General features: G+C 40.3%; 1 protein-coding gene across 2 annotated transcripts in view; it reads right to left on the bottom strand.

Annotated features, from left to right (window-relative positions):
* The window catches only part of KDM5A (lysine demethylase 5A), a 49,218-nt gene that overhangs the window by 7,448 nt on the left and 23,848 nt on the right, over positions 1-17,922 (bottom strand). Inside the window, exons 14-26 of one of the 2 annotated variants that reach the window (XM_084301230.1) lie at positions 17,524-17,718; positions 17,226-17,407; positions 16,845-16,969; positions 16,442-16,592; positions 12,905-13,022; positions 9,304-9,659; positions 8,653-8,791; positions 7,520-7,699; positions 7,082-7,243; positions 5,319-5,870; positions 4,405-4,548; positions 687-846; positions 166-386 (exon numbers count right to left, since the gene is read on the bottom strand). In XM_084301230.1, the coding sequence (XP_084157356.1) occupies positions 166-386; positions 687-846; positions 4,405-4,548; positions 5,319-5,870; positions 7,082-7,243; positions 7,520-7,699; positions 8,653-8,791; positions 9,304-9,659; positions 12,905-13,022; positions 16,442-16,592; positions 16,845-16,969; positions 17,226-17,407; positions 17,524-17,718 (2,685 nt within the window). The remainder of the gene's footprint in view (positions 1-165; positions 387-686; positions 847-4,404; positions 4,549-5,318; positions 5,871-7,081; positions 7,244-7,519; positions 7,700-8,652; positions 8,792-9,303; positions 9,660-12,904; positions 13,023-16,441; positions 16,593-16,844; positions 16,970-17,225; positions 17,408-17,523; positions 17,719-17,922) is intronic. The other variant, XM_084301231.1, reaches the window with a different exon arrangement.

The raw sequence follows: 17,922 nt of genomic DNA, 5'->3' as shown, positions 1-17,922 counted from the left end.
CTGAATTTCCAGGTCTGTTATTCTGTTATTTTATGGAATCTCCTATTCCCTGGCTACAACCCAAACATGTCAAGTAGCTAAACACTCGAGTATCCAAGATTATACCCAAAAGTTTTTTGTTTTTTGTTTTTTTCCCTATGCCAAGGTATTTCTTCAAGTTCGTACCTCCATTACGTGAAGGAACCTGTCCTCAGAGGGTGGATGAGTAGCCTGTAAAATCCGCCAGATGTGCTGAGTCTCATCCAGTGATACCTCTAGCAGATCTCCTACCATCATGAGATCTTCCAGCTGAGCCTTTGCTCCAGGTGACAGCTCCAACACAGGGGGCTCCAGACTGCGAGGTACCAGCGGACTCTTCCGAGGCTGCTTTCTTGGAGTGCTAGAACCTTTCAGATCGGAGGCAAGTTGCATGAGGATAAAAGGAAGGGATGAAAACAAAAAAGAAACAACACGTTTCATACAAGTAATTAAGGAGGGAGACAATTCCAGAGGAAAATAAATGTTGACATAGCTTTATATATCAGACATCAGGAAACAGAACTTAAATGTTACTTAATGTTACTGTATCATTCTTACAGACAGCATCTCCTTCAATTAGCACAGGTAACAGAGCAGTTCCCCTCTTCACTGACTGCTCATCCCAGCTGTCTGTTCTAATTTCTATCAATGCATAGAAAAGCAAATACCTTGAGAGCAGCTTTTAGAAGCAGATGAATATGCATGTTCGGCACAGAACGAGGGTGCAGTCCACATGTGTGTCACCACTTCCTCTGATTTAATAGGGATTTCCTCATCACAAAACAAATTGGGCTCCAAGCTGCTAGAAGATTTTACACTGGCATTGTCCTGAAAAAGACCCACAGAAAACATGAAATATCTGGATCTAGCAAATACCTATTTCCTACTAAATTCTGCTAAAGACCAACCAGTCCTGCTGTTCCCAAACACCTTCTTGGAAGCACCTCCACCACAGACACCAAGACCACCAGGAAAAGGTAGAAGTTAGACCCCTACTTAAACAGTGGAAAAATGTAGCAACTGTGGAGACAGGTGAAGTCAGATTTATAGCCAGTGTGTGAGAAACACTGGTCGAGTTTCCCCACTAAGCAGTCCTTCATGCAAGGTCTTCAGAAGCCAGCATAATGACAGTCTTACACTTTGCCTAGATAATTTTGTTTGAAGAATTTGACTGCCAGACCGTAAAGACTGGCACAGTTTTGCAGAGTAAATAATGGCTGCCATAGGAAGAAATGATTGAAGATCCTACAAGTGAATTAAAAACAGAGTGTGGTCCAGCAGAGGAACTAAGTATCAACAGATAGGTGGCCACTAAATAGCAATAAAATAAAATGTTGCCTTGGGATCAGGATTTTTAGGCAATTTTGAACTATTTTTAGATACAAACGCCAAAAAGAAGAGGGCTGTAATAAAGATTGTTGTGAACATTTTCAGGAACAGAATAATGATGGCATTGGCTTGTGCTCAACGCACTGTATAGGATGGCTACTTGACTTCTTAACTGAATTACAGAGACAAATATTACACATGCCTTACATGCAGCAGGTGGACTCATGAACAGAAGAGTGATTAGGAAAGCCTTAAAAATGGAAAATGCTTTGTTTTGGCTTTGTATTATAGTAGACAGAGAATCCAGAGAAGAAAAGTCCATTTGAGTAGATACCCTGATGTCTACTAGTACTCAATTCTTCCTCACCCCTGGAGGTGAGATTAATAAGGATAATCTCCTCAACGAGCTATCTACTTTCACAGCACTTTCCAGAATGTACCTACCCTAATACATTTGTGATAAAACTGGCCAACAGGTTAAACATACTCAGCATGCCGTGTAGTACTCAAATCTTTCAGAAAACAACAAAAACCAAGGAGGTGATTTAAAAGAATCAAAAGGCTGTAGAGGAGTTAATGACACTATCTACGTGAAGATTAGCTACGTGAGTCCAAACTGGACAACTCAGGACATCGCACCACACAGACCCTGTCATTTCATGACATAAAAAGGGAGTTTAAGAATGGTAATCTCTCTCTGGGTTTCGGTTACATGTTTAGAAGGAAGTGAAGTACACTCTACTGATTTCATAACTAGAAGTGGGACGTTCAGATTTATATTGCCCAGATGAAAAAGCAGAATATATATGTTCAGAATGAATAAAAGATACTTCTCCCTACATAGTAAAGGTCATGTCCCCGCCCGGATCTTCTTCTGGTTATATTACAACAGATTAAAGAAAGTGCAGTCAACAGGGAAATAAATAAATAAATATTTGGTTGCTACAGACAACACAAAAATGAAGGCAATGAAATGTGAGGGAAAGTTACAGTCAATTTGATGACTGAATCAGTTCATTTGGAACAAATCTTAAAAGAAGATTTTTTTTTTATGAGTGCTATTGCACTCATAACAAAGTACTCATTGGCTATAATCATGTTTTAATTAGAAGAAGCACAATATAACCAAATAGGCCTTTTCATGTTTGTTTTTTGTAACCACTGCTGTACCTGAGATGTCAGAGACAGAAGCGTAGAACTACAGTCTACGGACCCTTAGGAAACCAAGGATTACTTCTATGGGGTCCACAGTAAATTAACAACACATTCACACACAATGCGTCATAATCTATAAACATTATTTTTTAAACACATCAATCTAGTAGAAAACATTTATAGACCATAAACTGGAAAAAAAAATTGAAAGTCAACAGTATAAAGACAATTAAATTCTGAGCAACTTTCCTATTTCCTTTGAACTCTGCTGCTTCTAGTTTAGAGCTGAAGGGCGTGGTTGCCTGTGGTTGTCTTCTCTTCCAATCACATTACTGTGATTAGGTTGGGTATCAGGAAGAGCTTCTTTACTGAGAGGGTTGTGAGGCATTGGAATGGGCTGCCCAGGGAAGTGGTGGAGTCACCATCCCTGGAGGTCTTTAAAAGACGTTTTGATGTTGAACTTAGCGATATGATTTAGTGAAGGACTTGTTAGTGTTAGGTCAGAGGTTGGACTCGATCTTGAGGTCTCTTCCAACCCAGACAATTCTGTGATTCTGTGACACCTGACCTAACAAAAGACACTTCTGGTCCCTTCCTGCTTTGTTTTGCTATACTTTTACTTCAGGTTTTTACACTTACATATATGGATGGACATCCAAACCCAAAGGGTAAGTAATGGATTTTGAAGTCATCACAAAATACATTGAACAGAAATTAAATTACACTCCTGCAAAACCTTCAGATCCTAACAAGCATATGCCACCTTTCTTGACATACGCTTTCTTTTATCACAGCCTCAGAATGTGCCACATCTTTCAGAAATACCTTATTATTACTTCCAACACAAGAAACCGTTATCAATTTTATTAAAAAAGAACTAATCTAATTAAAAGTTGTAGCACCCAGTTACAGTGCACTCTTGCTGTCCATTGTGAAATGCCAACAAGACAAATGCATATGATTGCATAAAGCTACTTGGAGACAAAATACTAAAAACAGGACACTGAGGCAGATCATAGCTGAAAAATTTGCTGTCACTCCAGAGAGCTGAAAGGTCTGCCTTAGAAGAATTTCCATGACCACGCTGAGTATTAAACTAGCATTTTTTAAACTAGAAATGACACTATCACTAAAAAGAAATCACTGCACAGAAAGAAACAGTGGTGTTGCTTCTGTCTCTACACATAACAAAAGGACATTTCAGAAGTTTTGAAATGACATACATTACACTGAAAACACTTGGCCATCTCCGTAACTGCCTTTTTTTATGACTGTTCCTCTCCAGCTAAAATATTTTAAAAATCTAACTGCTGCTATGATTTCTGAACTAAACTAGTTTTACAATATGATGCAGATCAAGTCTTGAATATTTCCACACACGAAGTTGAATAGGTGTATCTCCTTTTCTATGGGAGTTGAAAGAAAAGAATGGTATGAAAATGTGAAAAGAAGCTCTGACGTCAGGAAACTTTCTACACAGCATGAAGTTTTCAAAGACTATTTTTTTTGCTATAGTGAAAACTGATGAAGCTCTCCCCATAGACACTTATTCATATTTATGATTCATAATATCTCTGAAAAAGGCATAAAGACAATGTTCAACCTCAATGGTATTATAAAAACAAATCCTTTGAGAAGCACAGTTTTTTTCCTTGGCACTAAAAAGAACCTTCTGAAACTTGATCACAAGACATTTGGGAATTCTGAAAGAAAACACTACAAAACTTTCCAATATGCCAGAAATCAGACATCTAGATAAAACCAAGAAGAACCTCTTCTGCAACAGAAGCCAGGGCAGAATGTACTTAAGAATAGCTTAAGATATTCTTGTATAAATTGAATTAATTGAAAACAGGTGTTCTGAGCTAACTCCATGCAGACAAGCCACACTGGATTACTTACCTTTATGTCATAGCCATATGTCTCCCTGATGTCTTCATCGGAGTCTGTCTCTTCATCGTCATAATCCAAAGTCTGCCGTGGGGATGAGGACACACTCCCTATCACTCTGTTAAAGGCTGACTGCTGGAAACTAGTTAAGTGTCCCTAAGTGAAAAATGGAATATGAGAATGAAACAATAAAGCTTCCAGAAAAACCTGTAAAAAAAAGAAGTTGAAATCATAGTCACTAAGAAAACTGTGATTCTTTTGGCCTGAGGACAACTGCCTGAACAGTGAAAGAAAAGCCCACTCACAGCAAGATGTGGAAAGATTGGGAAATATCCAAGGAAATAGATTCTTTCACACTTTATTTCCATGTTTTAGAGTAATAGTGAAGAGAAGGATCTAGCTACTGTTGTTCAGTGCTACCAAATTACATCACCCTGTAGTTGTACAAATTTCTTTTGTACAATTGATTACTGGTCTCAAAGATGAATAGCCAACTGTAAAATGCGCCAGGGATTCCCTAGAGTACTCATTGAAATTTCCAAACAAGGTAACGAAATCCCAAGAATGGAATCCATTAGAAATTATAAATATGGACACCTTTGATTCTGTCAGAAGAAAACGGAATTTTGGACATCAAAGCAGCCACTACTTTACCGATCTTCAGGCCACAAGCTGGGTGCTACCTTTGAACCACTGCTCCTTACAAACACCTTCAACAGTTGCCAGTGACATTGAGTTCAGAGTAACAGACCTGCTCCTGGCAAAGCCTGTAACAGACTGCTAACAAGCTAACCACAACCCAGGTACTGAACTAGAATAGTTCTAATTCTCAGACTAATCCTCTAAGGTTCTCCAAGAAGGATAAAGGATTTTAACACACTGAAGAAGGATGAGCATGGTAAAGAGCAAGATATTCACATCCCTACCTGCAGGTCTGGGTTGGCTGCTGCTTTCTGTAGCTCTGCACTGATTATTTTCTCTGTTTTCTCCCGTGCTGCCTGCTCCACCATTCGCTGGCTGAGCACAGAAAGCTTGGCCAAAGCAGACGACAACTCATCAGTGGCCAAAGCCTGTCGTGCTCGGTCCTGCCAACTCATGGCACGTTCTGTCAAGCACTGCAGTGCCTCCCCTTCTGGCAGCCGTACAGGCAGCTTCTGCAGGGACACCAGCAGAGACAGTATTGTCTCAAGCCGCGGCCTTCGAGAACGCATACAAAGCGGACACAAAAACTTCACTTCTTTGGCCTGCCAACTAGAGCCCTTCTTCTGAGAACTTGTTTTGGGAAGGGGCACACAGCCACTATGAAACCAGTCTTTGCACAGCTCGCACTGCAGCATGAATCCGCTAGCTGTTTTGCGACAGATACAGAATTTGACTTCTTCGATGCGATCCACCATAGTCATCTTGGCCAGGTTGGCTGCCCTGAGAGCATGCATGGCTTCAATCTCCTTCTGTTCCCGCTCCTTGAATACAGCCACCTGTCCGAAGACAAAAACAGGTCATGACCTTCACAGCTAGGAGCTCGTGTTTTATTAGCAACACAGAAAAAAGAAAAAAGACATACCAAGAGATCTTCTTAGTTAAACTAGCTCAAAAGTTTGGAATTTTGTGATCTAGTTAAAACTCTTGTTAAAATACCTCCTCCGTTATCCGCTACGCTCATGAATCCTTCTGACAGCTACTAGATAAACATTAGCTCACATTCACCATATCCAGAAAGTTTCTGAAGTTCCTAATTAAATCTGTCATAAGAACACCAGAAGAACAGATTCTGACTACAGGAAATCTGTTCCATTTATTTCCCTGTGAAGACTATGCAGCTGAGAACAGTTTTAATGCTGGCAGATGTAGGAGCTTCTGAGTGACCACAGATCTTCATGAAGTAACTTGCATTTCCTCAGCATCTCCATTTAAGTAACTATAATGAAGAATACTAAAGTAAAATTGACTGTGCATAAGCCACAATAATGAGCTTGCATGTGTTTTCTTTGTTCACGGAAGAAGGGCAGACAAATGACAGCAAAATATTGTGACAAGCTGCATCAATATCCTCCCAACAAGGAAGAATTAAATGTAACATTCTTCTCCATGCACTAGAACCAAGTGCTTACAAACTGCCTGACATTTTTTACACAAGAATGGGGAAGGACAATGTTGAAGTAAGAAGACTTTCTACAGTAAGGTGGGTACCGTCTATGGTCAGCAAATTTAGAATTGACTTTTTACATTTTTTAACTCATGTCAGTAAACCACTAATATCAATCGTAATAATCAAAGGGATGACAGCCAAAACAACTTGAAATGGAATTTACTTCGATTTGGCATCCTGCATAAAACTAACCAAATAAATGGTGATACGGCTTAAGGGAGAGATACAGCTCATTCCGTATGCATTGAAATCCTGTCAAAATAATATTAGTAGTATTTGATGAACAGCCACATATTTTAAACCAAGAGAATGTAAGCCATCCATGTAGCCAGGTTCATATTACACACCTGCACTTATACCCTGAACTGTGCTTCCCTTTACTTTCGCTGCAATTAAAGCTGAACTATACTGTTGTGCCATACATACTATGAGATGTTTGTTTCAGCAAGGTTTTTATCATTTTTTCCATAAGATTTCTACACCGATTAGAGACAAGTTAAACCCAGATATCAGGAGACGCTACCTTTCATTGCTCCTTACCACAGCTGCAGTGTCCCTGGCCTCTTCCAGCCCATCCTCCAGTTCACTTAGGGATTCCAAGTCAAGATCTTTCTCCTTTTCCTTCTCCATCAGCTCCTTTGCCCTCTTCCGCCTATTCTTACTGCTCCCATAAACACCAATATCAGTCCGAGGGCTCAGAACCTGTAACCACCAAGAAAACTTACACCGTCAGTTAGTCCCAAGAAATAGTTTTAATGCGTTCCTTCAAAAGGAACATTTGAAGCTGTCCACACATAAAACAAGACCAACCAAACACAGGCTTCCTGCCTTTTCCATTTTCACCTGAGTACAGCTGAAGCTTATTATTACACTGTATTATCAAAAGGAGATGGGATCTATTGTAACCAAACCATTCAGACTGCAGGGGACTACCAAGATCCATTTCTGAAGTCTGACACTGAACTGTCTGTGGCTTACCTGTAACAGACTGTAGCTTGAGTTCTTCTTCAGGAAGGTCCTTCCCGTGCGCTCCCTCCAAGCCCGTGCAGCAGCTACCTGTGACTCCAGCTGTGGCAAGGCATCCAGACGCACCGGTATCGGGCGGCCTTTGGCAGACAAGTTCTCGAGTTGCTCCAGGTAGGCATAGTTGCTCCCATTCTGGGGTAAAAGAAAATTCTCTAATCCAAAGATTCTACCAATTTTATCACTGGCTGGTTTAATTTCAAGCTATACACTATTTTAGTCACTGACAAAAATAAGAACAGCATGGAAAGGAGAGTGGGGTTTCAATCTTACTGTTACTTTAAAAACTCCATCTCACTCAGTTTCTATTTTAACATCTGTTCTGACGTGGCCAGCTGGCTTAGGGAGTAAGATATTTCATTTCTAGATGGCAGTCTTAAATCCTATCTGCTCCACAGCAAGATAAATTAAATATCTGAGGGGCTGATGTGAAGTCAGTTGAGATTCTTGCTTCAGCTCCCAATAAATACCTGATACAAGAATAACAGTTGCAGTCCAGAGATTAATATACAGGAATATCACAGAAACCATGTCTCTTTTGGACCAAGTTATCTGGGTAGAACAACAGAAAAGTGGAGTGTTCTACTGAACTAATGATGCCATAACTTCATCTATTTCAAGACAGAAAATTGCCATCAGTGCCATTAAATCCTACACCACAAAAATTTATTAAACACATTTAGGGGAGAAAAATAAAAATGTTTCCATAGCCAACTCCAAAACTGAAAACCTTTAAGCAGAATCTCCTCCACTGCAGCTGAGTATTTCCAGCGACGGTGTGTAGAACAGTTTCAATAATAAACAAGGCCCCACTAGAGTTACATTTGTATCATAACAAAACTGTCAGCTTTTACATCCCCCATGAAACACACAAAAGAAAAGGAAATAGAAATTGGATAGCCAACAGGGAAACAGCAGCACAAAAAGAAGAAAAGAAATTGAAGCACACCATCTACGGTAAGCATATTTAACAGCTATGGCAAGGTTTCCCTTCAGGTCACGTTTGTGGGTAAAGGGGCTAGGAATAAAGAGCATGTCTAAATAAAAGGATGCAAGCAGAAGATTCCAGTCCCTGCTGTAACCCCTACCTGAATGGCCTCCACTTTGGCTGTCCAGTCTCTAGCCCGCTGCAGGGCTTCTTTCAGTGCCAGCACATTGGGCAGGTAAGCAGGGATGTTCTTTGCTTCATTCACGATCCCCTCCAGAGCCATCATACTTTGGCGTGGTCTAGAGTAAGAAAAACCCGATTCCAGCCTTCTCTCAAAATGCCAGTCAACTAAAGCCATAAATTTGACAGGCTGGCGATGCAATTTCATCACTACACTGCAGTGTAGGATACCATGGCTCTATTCTGGGAGGGTGCTACAGGCTGCCAAGTAACAGCAGAGGTCAGAAAGCTGCTGGACTTTGCACAATCAAGTTCAAAAGGGCACAGCATCAGAACTCCTTAACATAGAGGAAACTGTCGTGCAGCATACTCTGTGGTATTTTTTTTTCATTTGAGGGGCAGAGGGGTAAACAGCAAAAACAGCAGCAACACTCACACCCTCCTGCCATCGTACAATACAACAGGGAGTCAACTCTTCTGCAACTCATTAACAATCTGAAATCCAACTTTTGAGCAACCAAAGTAATATACTGCAGCTTCACAGCCCCTACTTTTCACCACACTCCTTGAAAGAGGCTGAGAATCCCTGCAGTGTGTGAACTGTAAGGACAGCTTGCAAGGGAACACTCACCTGGCCTGCAGGCAGACCTTGGCCTTCTCCTCCCACCTCTCTGAGACTGTCAGCAGCTCCTGCAGCTCAGCCATGGCTTTCTCTACAGCGTGGTGTGGTGCCAAGCCCACGCCTGAGTCAATCAGCTTCTTCATCACATCTAGGGTGACCCTCTGGGGATCCAAGAGGGTGGACCTCACCTCATCCAGCCACCGTGCCTGCTGCAGTTCCTGCTTCAGCCTTGGAAGTTCAGGAAGTTCTACATAAAGGCCAGAGCCCATGTCTATCAACTCTTGCAGCTTGGAAGAGTCTGGGATCTCATCCATCATAGCTTCTTGGGCACGCTCATGAAATTCTTCCACATCATCAAGTAGATTCTGGAGTAACGTACAGTAAAGAGTGATTAGGAAAAAAAACAAAAAAAACAGAATCAGAACAGAAAGTTGACTGCAGGATCAGTCAGCTGTGAATTTGTATGGGATCATTATATAATCAGCCAAAGCTTCTACAAACAATGTCAACAGCCATCAAGTCTGACATAAGTCAGGGACCAGCTAAACACATTTGACCTAACATTTCATGCACTATGCATATTAGTTACATCAAACTCTGCACCTAAAATAGGTATGGCTGCGACTAACTACAGATCCCAACAAAACAGAATATTATGGACTGCCCAGTCAATGTTAATTTCAAAATAGTGGGTTGAGGAGGGACTTCTGCAAACATCTCATCCTTCCAATTTAGTGTTGGAGGCATTACACTGATGATGGTAACGCACAACAAAACACAACATGCTGAGGAAAAAGAACAAGCTGGAGTCGTACAAGGACACGAAAACCAAAATATCATTAAAAGAACAATGGTCAGGTTTTAAAAGTATGCCCACCACTTAAATACGTCAGGGTTTTAGCTTATAAAGGAAAGATATGAAAATACAAGCACCCTCTAATGAAAGGAGAACTTCACAGACATCCAACTGCACTGCTGCAGTTGTCCACATCCTCATGTTTTGGAACTTCAGTGAAAAAATCAAAGAAAGCAAACTGACAGGAAAGTATCTCTGTGGGAGATTTATTCAAGGACATTCAACCAGTACACTCAATTGATTCACTCCCGAGACTCTTACAGAAAGATATTACTGATGGCAGTTCAGTAGCAGAATGAAGAGCAAAACCTGCATTTCCTATCCCTTAGCTTATTGCCCTTTTTGTCTGATGCTGCTTTTCACGACTGTCTGGAAACCAGAAGACATTTAGAAAAAAAGAACAAGACCCACATTATAAGGATTTTGATGTAGGGAACATATGCTGAACGTTCCATAGCTACAACAGTAAATTATTACAGTCTAATAATTATAATGGCTTTTGTGTTAGAAAATACTCATCATCCAACATGATAATTATTTTGCAATTCATTATGATGGATAATTGCATTCAAATGCCATGCTCAAAGTTAGCGAGTGCTTAGGCATAAATGATCATTATCTGACTTCATTCAAAAACTAAGACTATGATTTTTAACCTGCAAAATGATATTTACCCATTTTACTAGCTAGTGACTGTTGAAGCTTCAAGGACACGCACATGCACAAAGTACTTCAACAAAACTAGTTCCCTAATGCTCAAAAAAACCCCACAGCTTTAGAGAGAGACCAGCTGGGAGAAAATATTTAGACAAAAATATAAATTTGAAACTGTTAAAAGAGTTTACAAAACGGATAAAAAGCCTTAATAAGCCACCCAGAAAAAGGATGCAACAGCATGGAACTGCTATATAATAAGTGACAATCAGAAAACTGGCAACGAATATAATGATGTCCTCAACTCTGTCATCTACGGATTATGCCTTAAGTAGAAGCAGGTTTTAAAGACATTATAATCAAATGGCTCTTAACAATCTTACGGGTCCATTAGTAGATGATAAAATTTCACAAGGCAGACAAGAAAATGCATTTTTGTACTTTGTTTTGTATTTGGAAAGAAATGCACTAAGATCTTCCTATCTTATACCTTCCACTCAATTAACTGCTGGGAAACACATTCAGAAACATCTTTGAAGGATAAAGATTAGAGTCAACAGGCCTGGATAATCAGAATCCTGCAGTCCTACAGAGCTTACTGACGGTACCTGTTTTCAGCAACAACACCACTAATATCATCAAGACAAGAAACAAGTCCAATGTTAAGTCTCTCTGTCGTATCAATATCAAAGAATCACGGATGAAGAAGGTCTTAACCAACAATAGTAAACACTTTGACAGAAAAATAATCTTTTCAAACAAGACTAACTCGATTATGTTCTAACCTAGATAATTGGTTATGTAGAAGTAGCTGCACAAATGGTAATATTTAGAATTTTAGGGCCTCAGTTTAGCACTATAAAACATTCTTCTTAAAACTGTATCAACAGAGATCGTATGAGTTAATAAATGGTTGACATACATCAAGAACTGTTTATCAGAAAGAAAAAAAAAAAGAAAAGGATGTTTCTTGAATGTTTTTTTTCTAGAGGCTGGTTAGCAGGCCAAACAGTATTTAACATTTCATCAGTGATACAGAAACAAATTAAAATTACTGCTGAAAACACTTGCTGTGATAAAAACTGCCAGCGTGATAAATGATAATGGCAGCCAGGGGTATCAGTATGATCTGGATCACTTATTAGTCTAGATTCACTCAACGACAGGTGCACAGATATATACGAAGGACAAGAAATGCAGGCCACGCATACAGATTAAGTGGGCTATAACCTGAAAAGCAAAGGCTGAGAAGGATGTGATGTGAAGAATTGCCAATGTGCTACTGCCTCCCTGCTCCCATAAAGGAGCACACCAGGATAACCTTCAGAACATATGAAGGGTATGATTTAATAGGAAATTCCACTACTATAGACAGCATTAAAGATGCTGGAATAAGAGTAACTGCCTGACTGAGATAAAATTGGGCTGCTTGGACAGTGACAGGTAGAAGGGATCTTTTAATCTTGGTGTAGCTATAAGACCACCACACCTGACTGTGTCAAGGTGCAACAGGCACCTTGAAAATATATGTTCACATAAAATGCTTTGTTTCAGTTGCCTAAGTGCTGGCCACCATGTGATACCTCTGTCTGAGACTGCCACACAAGATCTCTGGTATTCTTCCAGAATGGCAATGGAGGCCAGACAGAACAGCTTAGAGCCACTAGATATCCAGGTTTAGGTGACCAAACTGAACCCTACATATCAAGCTGCTAGGACTACACGAGCACGCTAGCATAGCACAAACACCATTGTTGCCCACTTGCAGACATGCTTGCAGATGAGCAGGAAATACACATCGCCATTCCAGCATGGACAGATGGCAACATGTCATCAGCACAACTTCAACAACGCTAAGATTACCCAATAAGGCAGGCTAAATGTATCCAGAGTATTCTACTTTTTTACGAACTTCACTACAAAGCAACTACTTGCTATGAAACACCCCATTCAATTCATCTCTGTCAGCGCAGGACTAATCCTTAAAGTAAAGTCTTTCGTCCTTTATACCAGGCAATGTTATCTGTTAAAAAAAAACACTGAACAAAGCAAAGGGCACATCACACTTAGAGTATATCCAAGGAAGAGATGCAAACTTACCTTTACTTGTCGGGCCTGGCTGATAACACAGGGTAAGCTAAACAATTGCTGCACAAATGCCTTCAGCTCCTCCATCGTCAGCTTGGTCCGTGTCCTTCCACTGTCTTGGCTCTGTCTGCTGCGTGAATGGACAAAATTAATATTATATGGGAGACAGGACAATGATCCCTGGATTTACTCCCATTGACAGAAATCTATCAAGATTACTGAGAAATTACAGAAAAATTCTTCACTTCAAAACTCAAAAAAAGCCTTCCCAAGAATTCCAGTATCTTAAAAACTATATTTAATGTAATTCCTCTAACCATCTTCAAGAGAATTTACCCTATTCTTTGAAGCAGGAGTGTCTAGATGACTTTCCAATTGTGTTTATTCCAAATAAGTAAAAGAACATAGCCCCAAAAAGCAGCATGAATAGAATTCGGGTGGTTGGTTTGTGTTTGTTTTTTTGGGGGGGTTTTGTTTGTTTTCCTCAGAACTACTTAACTCTAATTAGAACAAAAATCCCAAACTGTTTTTGGTAGAATACTGGTCACAGCTTCATAAGATAACCAGGGCAAGTAAATGGCAGGTAGAATTGCTTTCTCTCCTCCTGTAAGCCAATGGATTAGACACAAAATGCCACTGGTTGAAATAAGTAAGGGAAAAAACACTGAACGAACTACACAAATCCATTATGCAGCTACATGAACTATATAAAGTCCCAGGTGCTTCAAATATAAAGTAATTCAAGATGCCTCAAGTGTGAGGAAACAGAAAAGGAAAGAAAAGGAGGAACCCCTCCAAAAATTACTCAGGTTGATCAGATGCAGATAAGGACAAAGTCAGGAATTGATGAAAACAGAAATGAAGAACGAGACCGCTCTGAAGCACAAGACCTACACATCTTCAAGGCACTGGAAGACACATTCAAAACCCCTCCAGATGAAAGCAGGAGCTTTTTTTTGTAAGGGTCTCCATGTCATATGGGAGAGAATATAGTAAAAAACAAAACCTGAAGAAACCCACCACTCAAGCATAGAAACCTATTCCAAAAAAAAAAACTGAAATGGAAGAAGTCTCAGAACACTTGATACATGAACACCTTCAGAATTCAACTCCTGGGCACCTCCAGCAAGGGATGTATCTACCCATAAGGATACTGGTTAAGGTTATGGTTAACAAATCTGTGGGAACTGTAAAAAACATTTCTGGAAGTGAAGGGCATGGAGTTAAACAGCATCAGTGGTGATGATGCCACAACTTCTGCAGAATCTTTCTCATCAATTCAGATTTTGAGCAAGAGACATGCAAAATGGTATGCAGGAAACCGTATGGGCCAAAAAATAAAGGAAAAAGAAGTAACACTGATTCCCTGTCTCTAAGTTGATAGCATAAGACATTTCCAAGGAACTAATTTCAGCAATGATCCTCTCTTGTAGTTAGCTTGAGGGACAGAGCTATTTCCAAGATCCATGTGGGGTATGTACTTGCTCAAGCAGTTGACTGCCATGACAGGCACTGACGAGAATTCTTGGATATGGAACAGCAATAAGCTCTGGAAAGAAGTCTTACTTTCTAAAGCTGTCTCACTTGTTGCCAGAGAACTGATGAAACTGGCCTTGCAACAGGAAAAGACTGCTACAGAGTAGAACATGTCCTGCAAAGACACTTCCATCAAGTATCACTTGAAGCAAGTATCACAAACCAGATGAATGCAGCAGTTGTGACACTGCACAAATTAAACACTTGGTATAAATTATCACTGGCAGGCACAACAGTCTCGCTAGCAGGACAGATTTTAAAGACTGAAGAGCTGTTCCCTGCTAAGCAATCTACATTTTATTACATTAAAGAAAAACAACATTCAGTCTTTCAACCCATGGTCTTAAATATAAAATTTAGATGAATCATCACATGTAATTATGCTATCTAAGTCTCAGAGAGAAAAAAAAAATACTGTAGGCTTGATTTGCTATGACAGACAGTGAGAAGGAGAGGGAGCTGCACTGGACCCGCTGTGCCTCCAGTACTCTTGTGTGTGACAGTGAACGGAGCACAGAGCTCCAAGAGACACCCCTGCAGGAGGGCTCGCTCTCCTTCCACAGCACCCTAGTGCTCTGTCCCTAGTCCAGGCACAGACTGCCACAGCACTGCGTGGCGCACAAAAAGGTACAACTACCCCTGCCTATGAAAACTCACAACTTTCAGCATTAAGGGAGAGAAAAAGCGTGGGGGTATAGAACCCATCACCACTGTTCTGTGTCACCTATTTCTCTGTTTTACATACCATCAGATGCTACATCCTTAGCTACACCTGGATCACGGCTTTATTGCTGCTTTATTCCCTGCCAATTAGTTCAGTTTCAACACCCATTTTTGATTTATTTATAACCTTATCCTTTGTGTAAATGTGACCCACCCCAGTGTATTAAATATGAGCATAAATGTTAAAGAACAAGCTGAAGGCAACCTCCGTATTTAAACTTCCTAACACCATTTAAGGAGGATTCAAAATATTTGCTTTGGAAAACTTCTCAAACCTCAGTTTTGTATCATATTGCGACTTAGCATACAACCACCCTTAGGTTATGAAAGTCTTCCCTTGACCCCTGGGATTCATCTTAGTTCAGATACACCACTGACAACTGTTGGTTCTTTCTAACGGATCTACTTGTTGCAAAAGGCCTGGAAATGCACCAATTAACTGGAGGCACGTCTGTGGAGAGAAGGCTGACATACTCCAACAGCTGGAGGAGGAAGCAGCAGCAACAGATCCGAAACATCTGGGAACTACCAAAATAATTAAAGTTTACCAGGAACAGGGCAATACAACAGCTGTAGCTCTGCTTCCTCCATCCAGACCAGAGTTCTAAGTGACCATACCTTTGCACTAGCAGGATCCTACAAGCAATTATAAAATAAACACATGGGCTTTCTTTTCCCTGCTCAGATTCAGCAAAAATGCTTCTCTATTCCAAAGAAGAGTTTTCAAGGTATAATACCTGATGTAATTGGGCCTGTGGCATAACTCTAAGATTTCAGTTTTCAAATTGAAGCAATGATGATGCTTTACGTCCTGTGTAGCAAAGCTGGCTATTATAATTCACAACATATTTACTTTTCACCTCCCTCCCTTAAATAAGCCTTACATTTTACACCAAAAACTATGCATGCAAAAATACAGAGTCAACTCTTATATTCAACACAGGAAATCCAAGTTAAGAAAAGTTTATCATACAACCTTTGGCACAAGAAAGGTGGTTACTTTTCTGTGGTTAATTTCTGTCCCCAGAAATTCAGAAAAATACCTGATCAGCGATCAAACAATTTTTCTGAAGGATTTCATGCTTCAGTACATAGGTCAGTGGAAAACAGTATGTTTGACACACTCCAAGAGCTTTTAGGCCCTTTGTGTCACTGTATCTGTCTCCCCAACCCCTCACTACGGGCAAACACCAAGAGAAGTTGGTAGGAAGTGAGAAACTCAGGGCTCTCATATTTCCAAGTCCAACCCAATAACAACTTTAGAAACTTTAAAGAAAAAGTCTGTCCTACCTGTGTTTTTGCTTTTTGCTCAGAAGCAGCTGTGCTACTGAAGCACAGGTCTCTGCTTCTTTCACTGCATCTCTCAGCTTGCGGAAGAGATCATTTTCTGGGTATTTTCTGTCTTCAGCATCTTCCAACATCACTCTCAATTCAATTACATCTGTAATAATAGCGTATAGTTTGTATGCAGAAACAAAAGACATTTTAGATCGCTTCCAAAGCCTTCAATCAACATTCCAACAGGCTAGTTCAATTTGAAATACACAATGATGAGTGGTATTATACTCTCAGTTTAGCTCATTTCTTTTTTCCACTAAACAATACACAGTGTTTTCCCTCATTAAAATGAGAACACAGGGGAAAAGGAAGTGGGACGTCCTGAAACTCCTGCAATGAACAACAGAAGTCTGACCTTTCTTGTGGTTGAGGTTGGCAGACAGAGCTTCTGTAACTCTACTGACCCAAGTGTCATAAGACTGTGCTCTAACTTTCACTCCATACAGCAAAGAAGGAAGGTCTTCCAGTGGGTACCGGTACCTGGAGATGCAGAAGAAAATCAAGCTAGAGTATTAATGCTCATACAAAACCCATGATATTGCTTATATTGAGTTCTCCCAGCTACAAAGCCAGAAAAACACAAAATATCCTCTGCCTTGAATGCAAGAACCAAGCAAAGAGGATAAAAACCTCTTCGATTAAAGGAAGAAAAGCATCACCAAATGTTATATTTGGCCACTGCCTCCAGCACACTACAAGAAGAAAAGATTTAAAAAAAAAAAACACACTTGTGTACCTTAAACACTTCTTCTGCATGGGACATGGACATAAATCAGATGGATGGTATAGGCACACCAGACGCTCAGGATTACAAGAACACGTAAGAGCTGACAAGAAGCACGTGGTTCTGCAAGCTGTGCACTGACGCTCATCATCTGGAACAAGTTCAAACACCTCTTCTTCAGACATCAACACTCCCTAACAAAAAAAATAAGGCACTTGCTACAAACTCTAATCCAGGCAAGACAGGAAGGGAAGGGGGGAGCAAAATTCCTTTTGCAAACAAAGTAAAAGAGTTGCATTTTATTACTCACCATCTGTACAACAGATTCCCTTAAGCGTGTTTCTTCCTCTATCATTAATGTCATCTCCTTGCAGACCATGGCAGCCAGCCCAACATCCAAGCACTCTGGATCTGCAGCCATCTTGAAGATCAGCTCTTCGTGGGAGAAAACACAATGACGTCCCAGCCTTCGGTAATGACTCACACACTGACGTCCAATTGGAAGCTACAAAAAAAAACAGAAGCAAAAACCACGTCTGTCATTTTGGGAAAAGACATTTCAAGATCATCTCTTACCCCAACTTTCCTTCCTTTCACAAAACCTGGGGAAAGACTGACACTCAGATACCATTGTATCTTTCATGACAGAGACAAATATAAAAGTGTTAAATCATATCACATATGAGGATAAACAAGATATCCATTGGCA

The sequence above is a fragment of the Netta rufina genome, assembly GCF_964035555.1.
Source record: "Netta rufina genome assembly, chromosome: 1".
NCBI classification, from domain to species: domain Eukaryota; kingdom Metazoa; phylum Chordata; class Aves; order Anseriformes; family Anatidae; genus Netta; species Netta rufina.
This window is presented reverse-complemented; position numbering and strand designations above follow the sequence as displayed.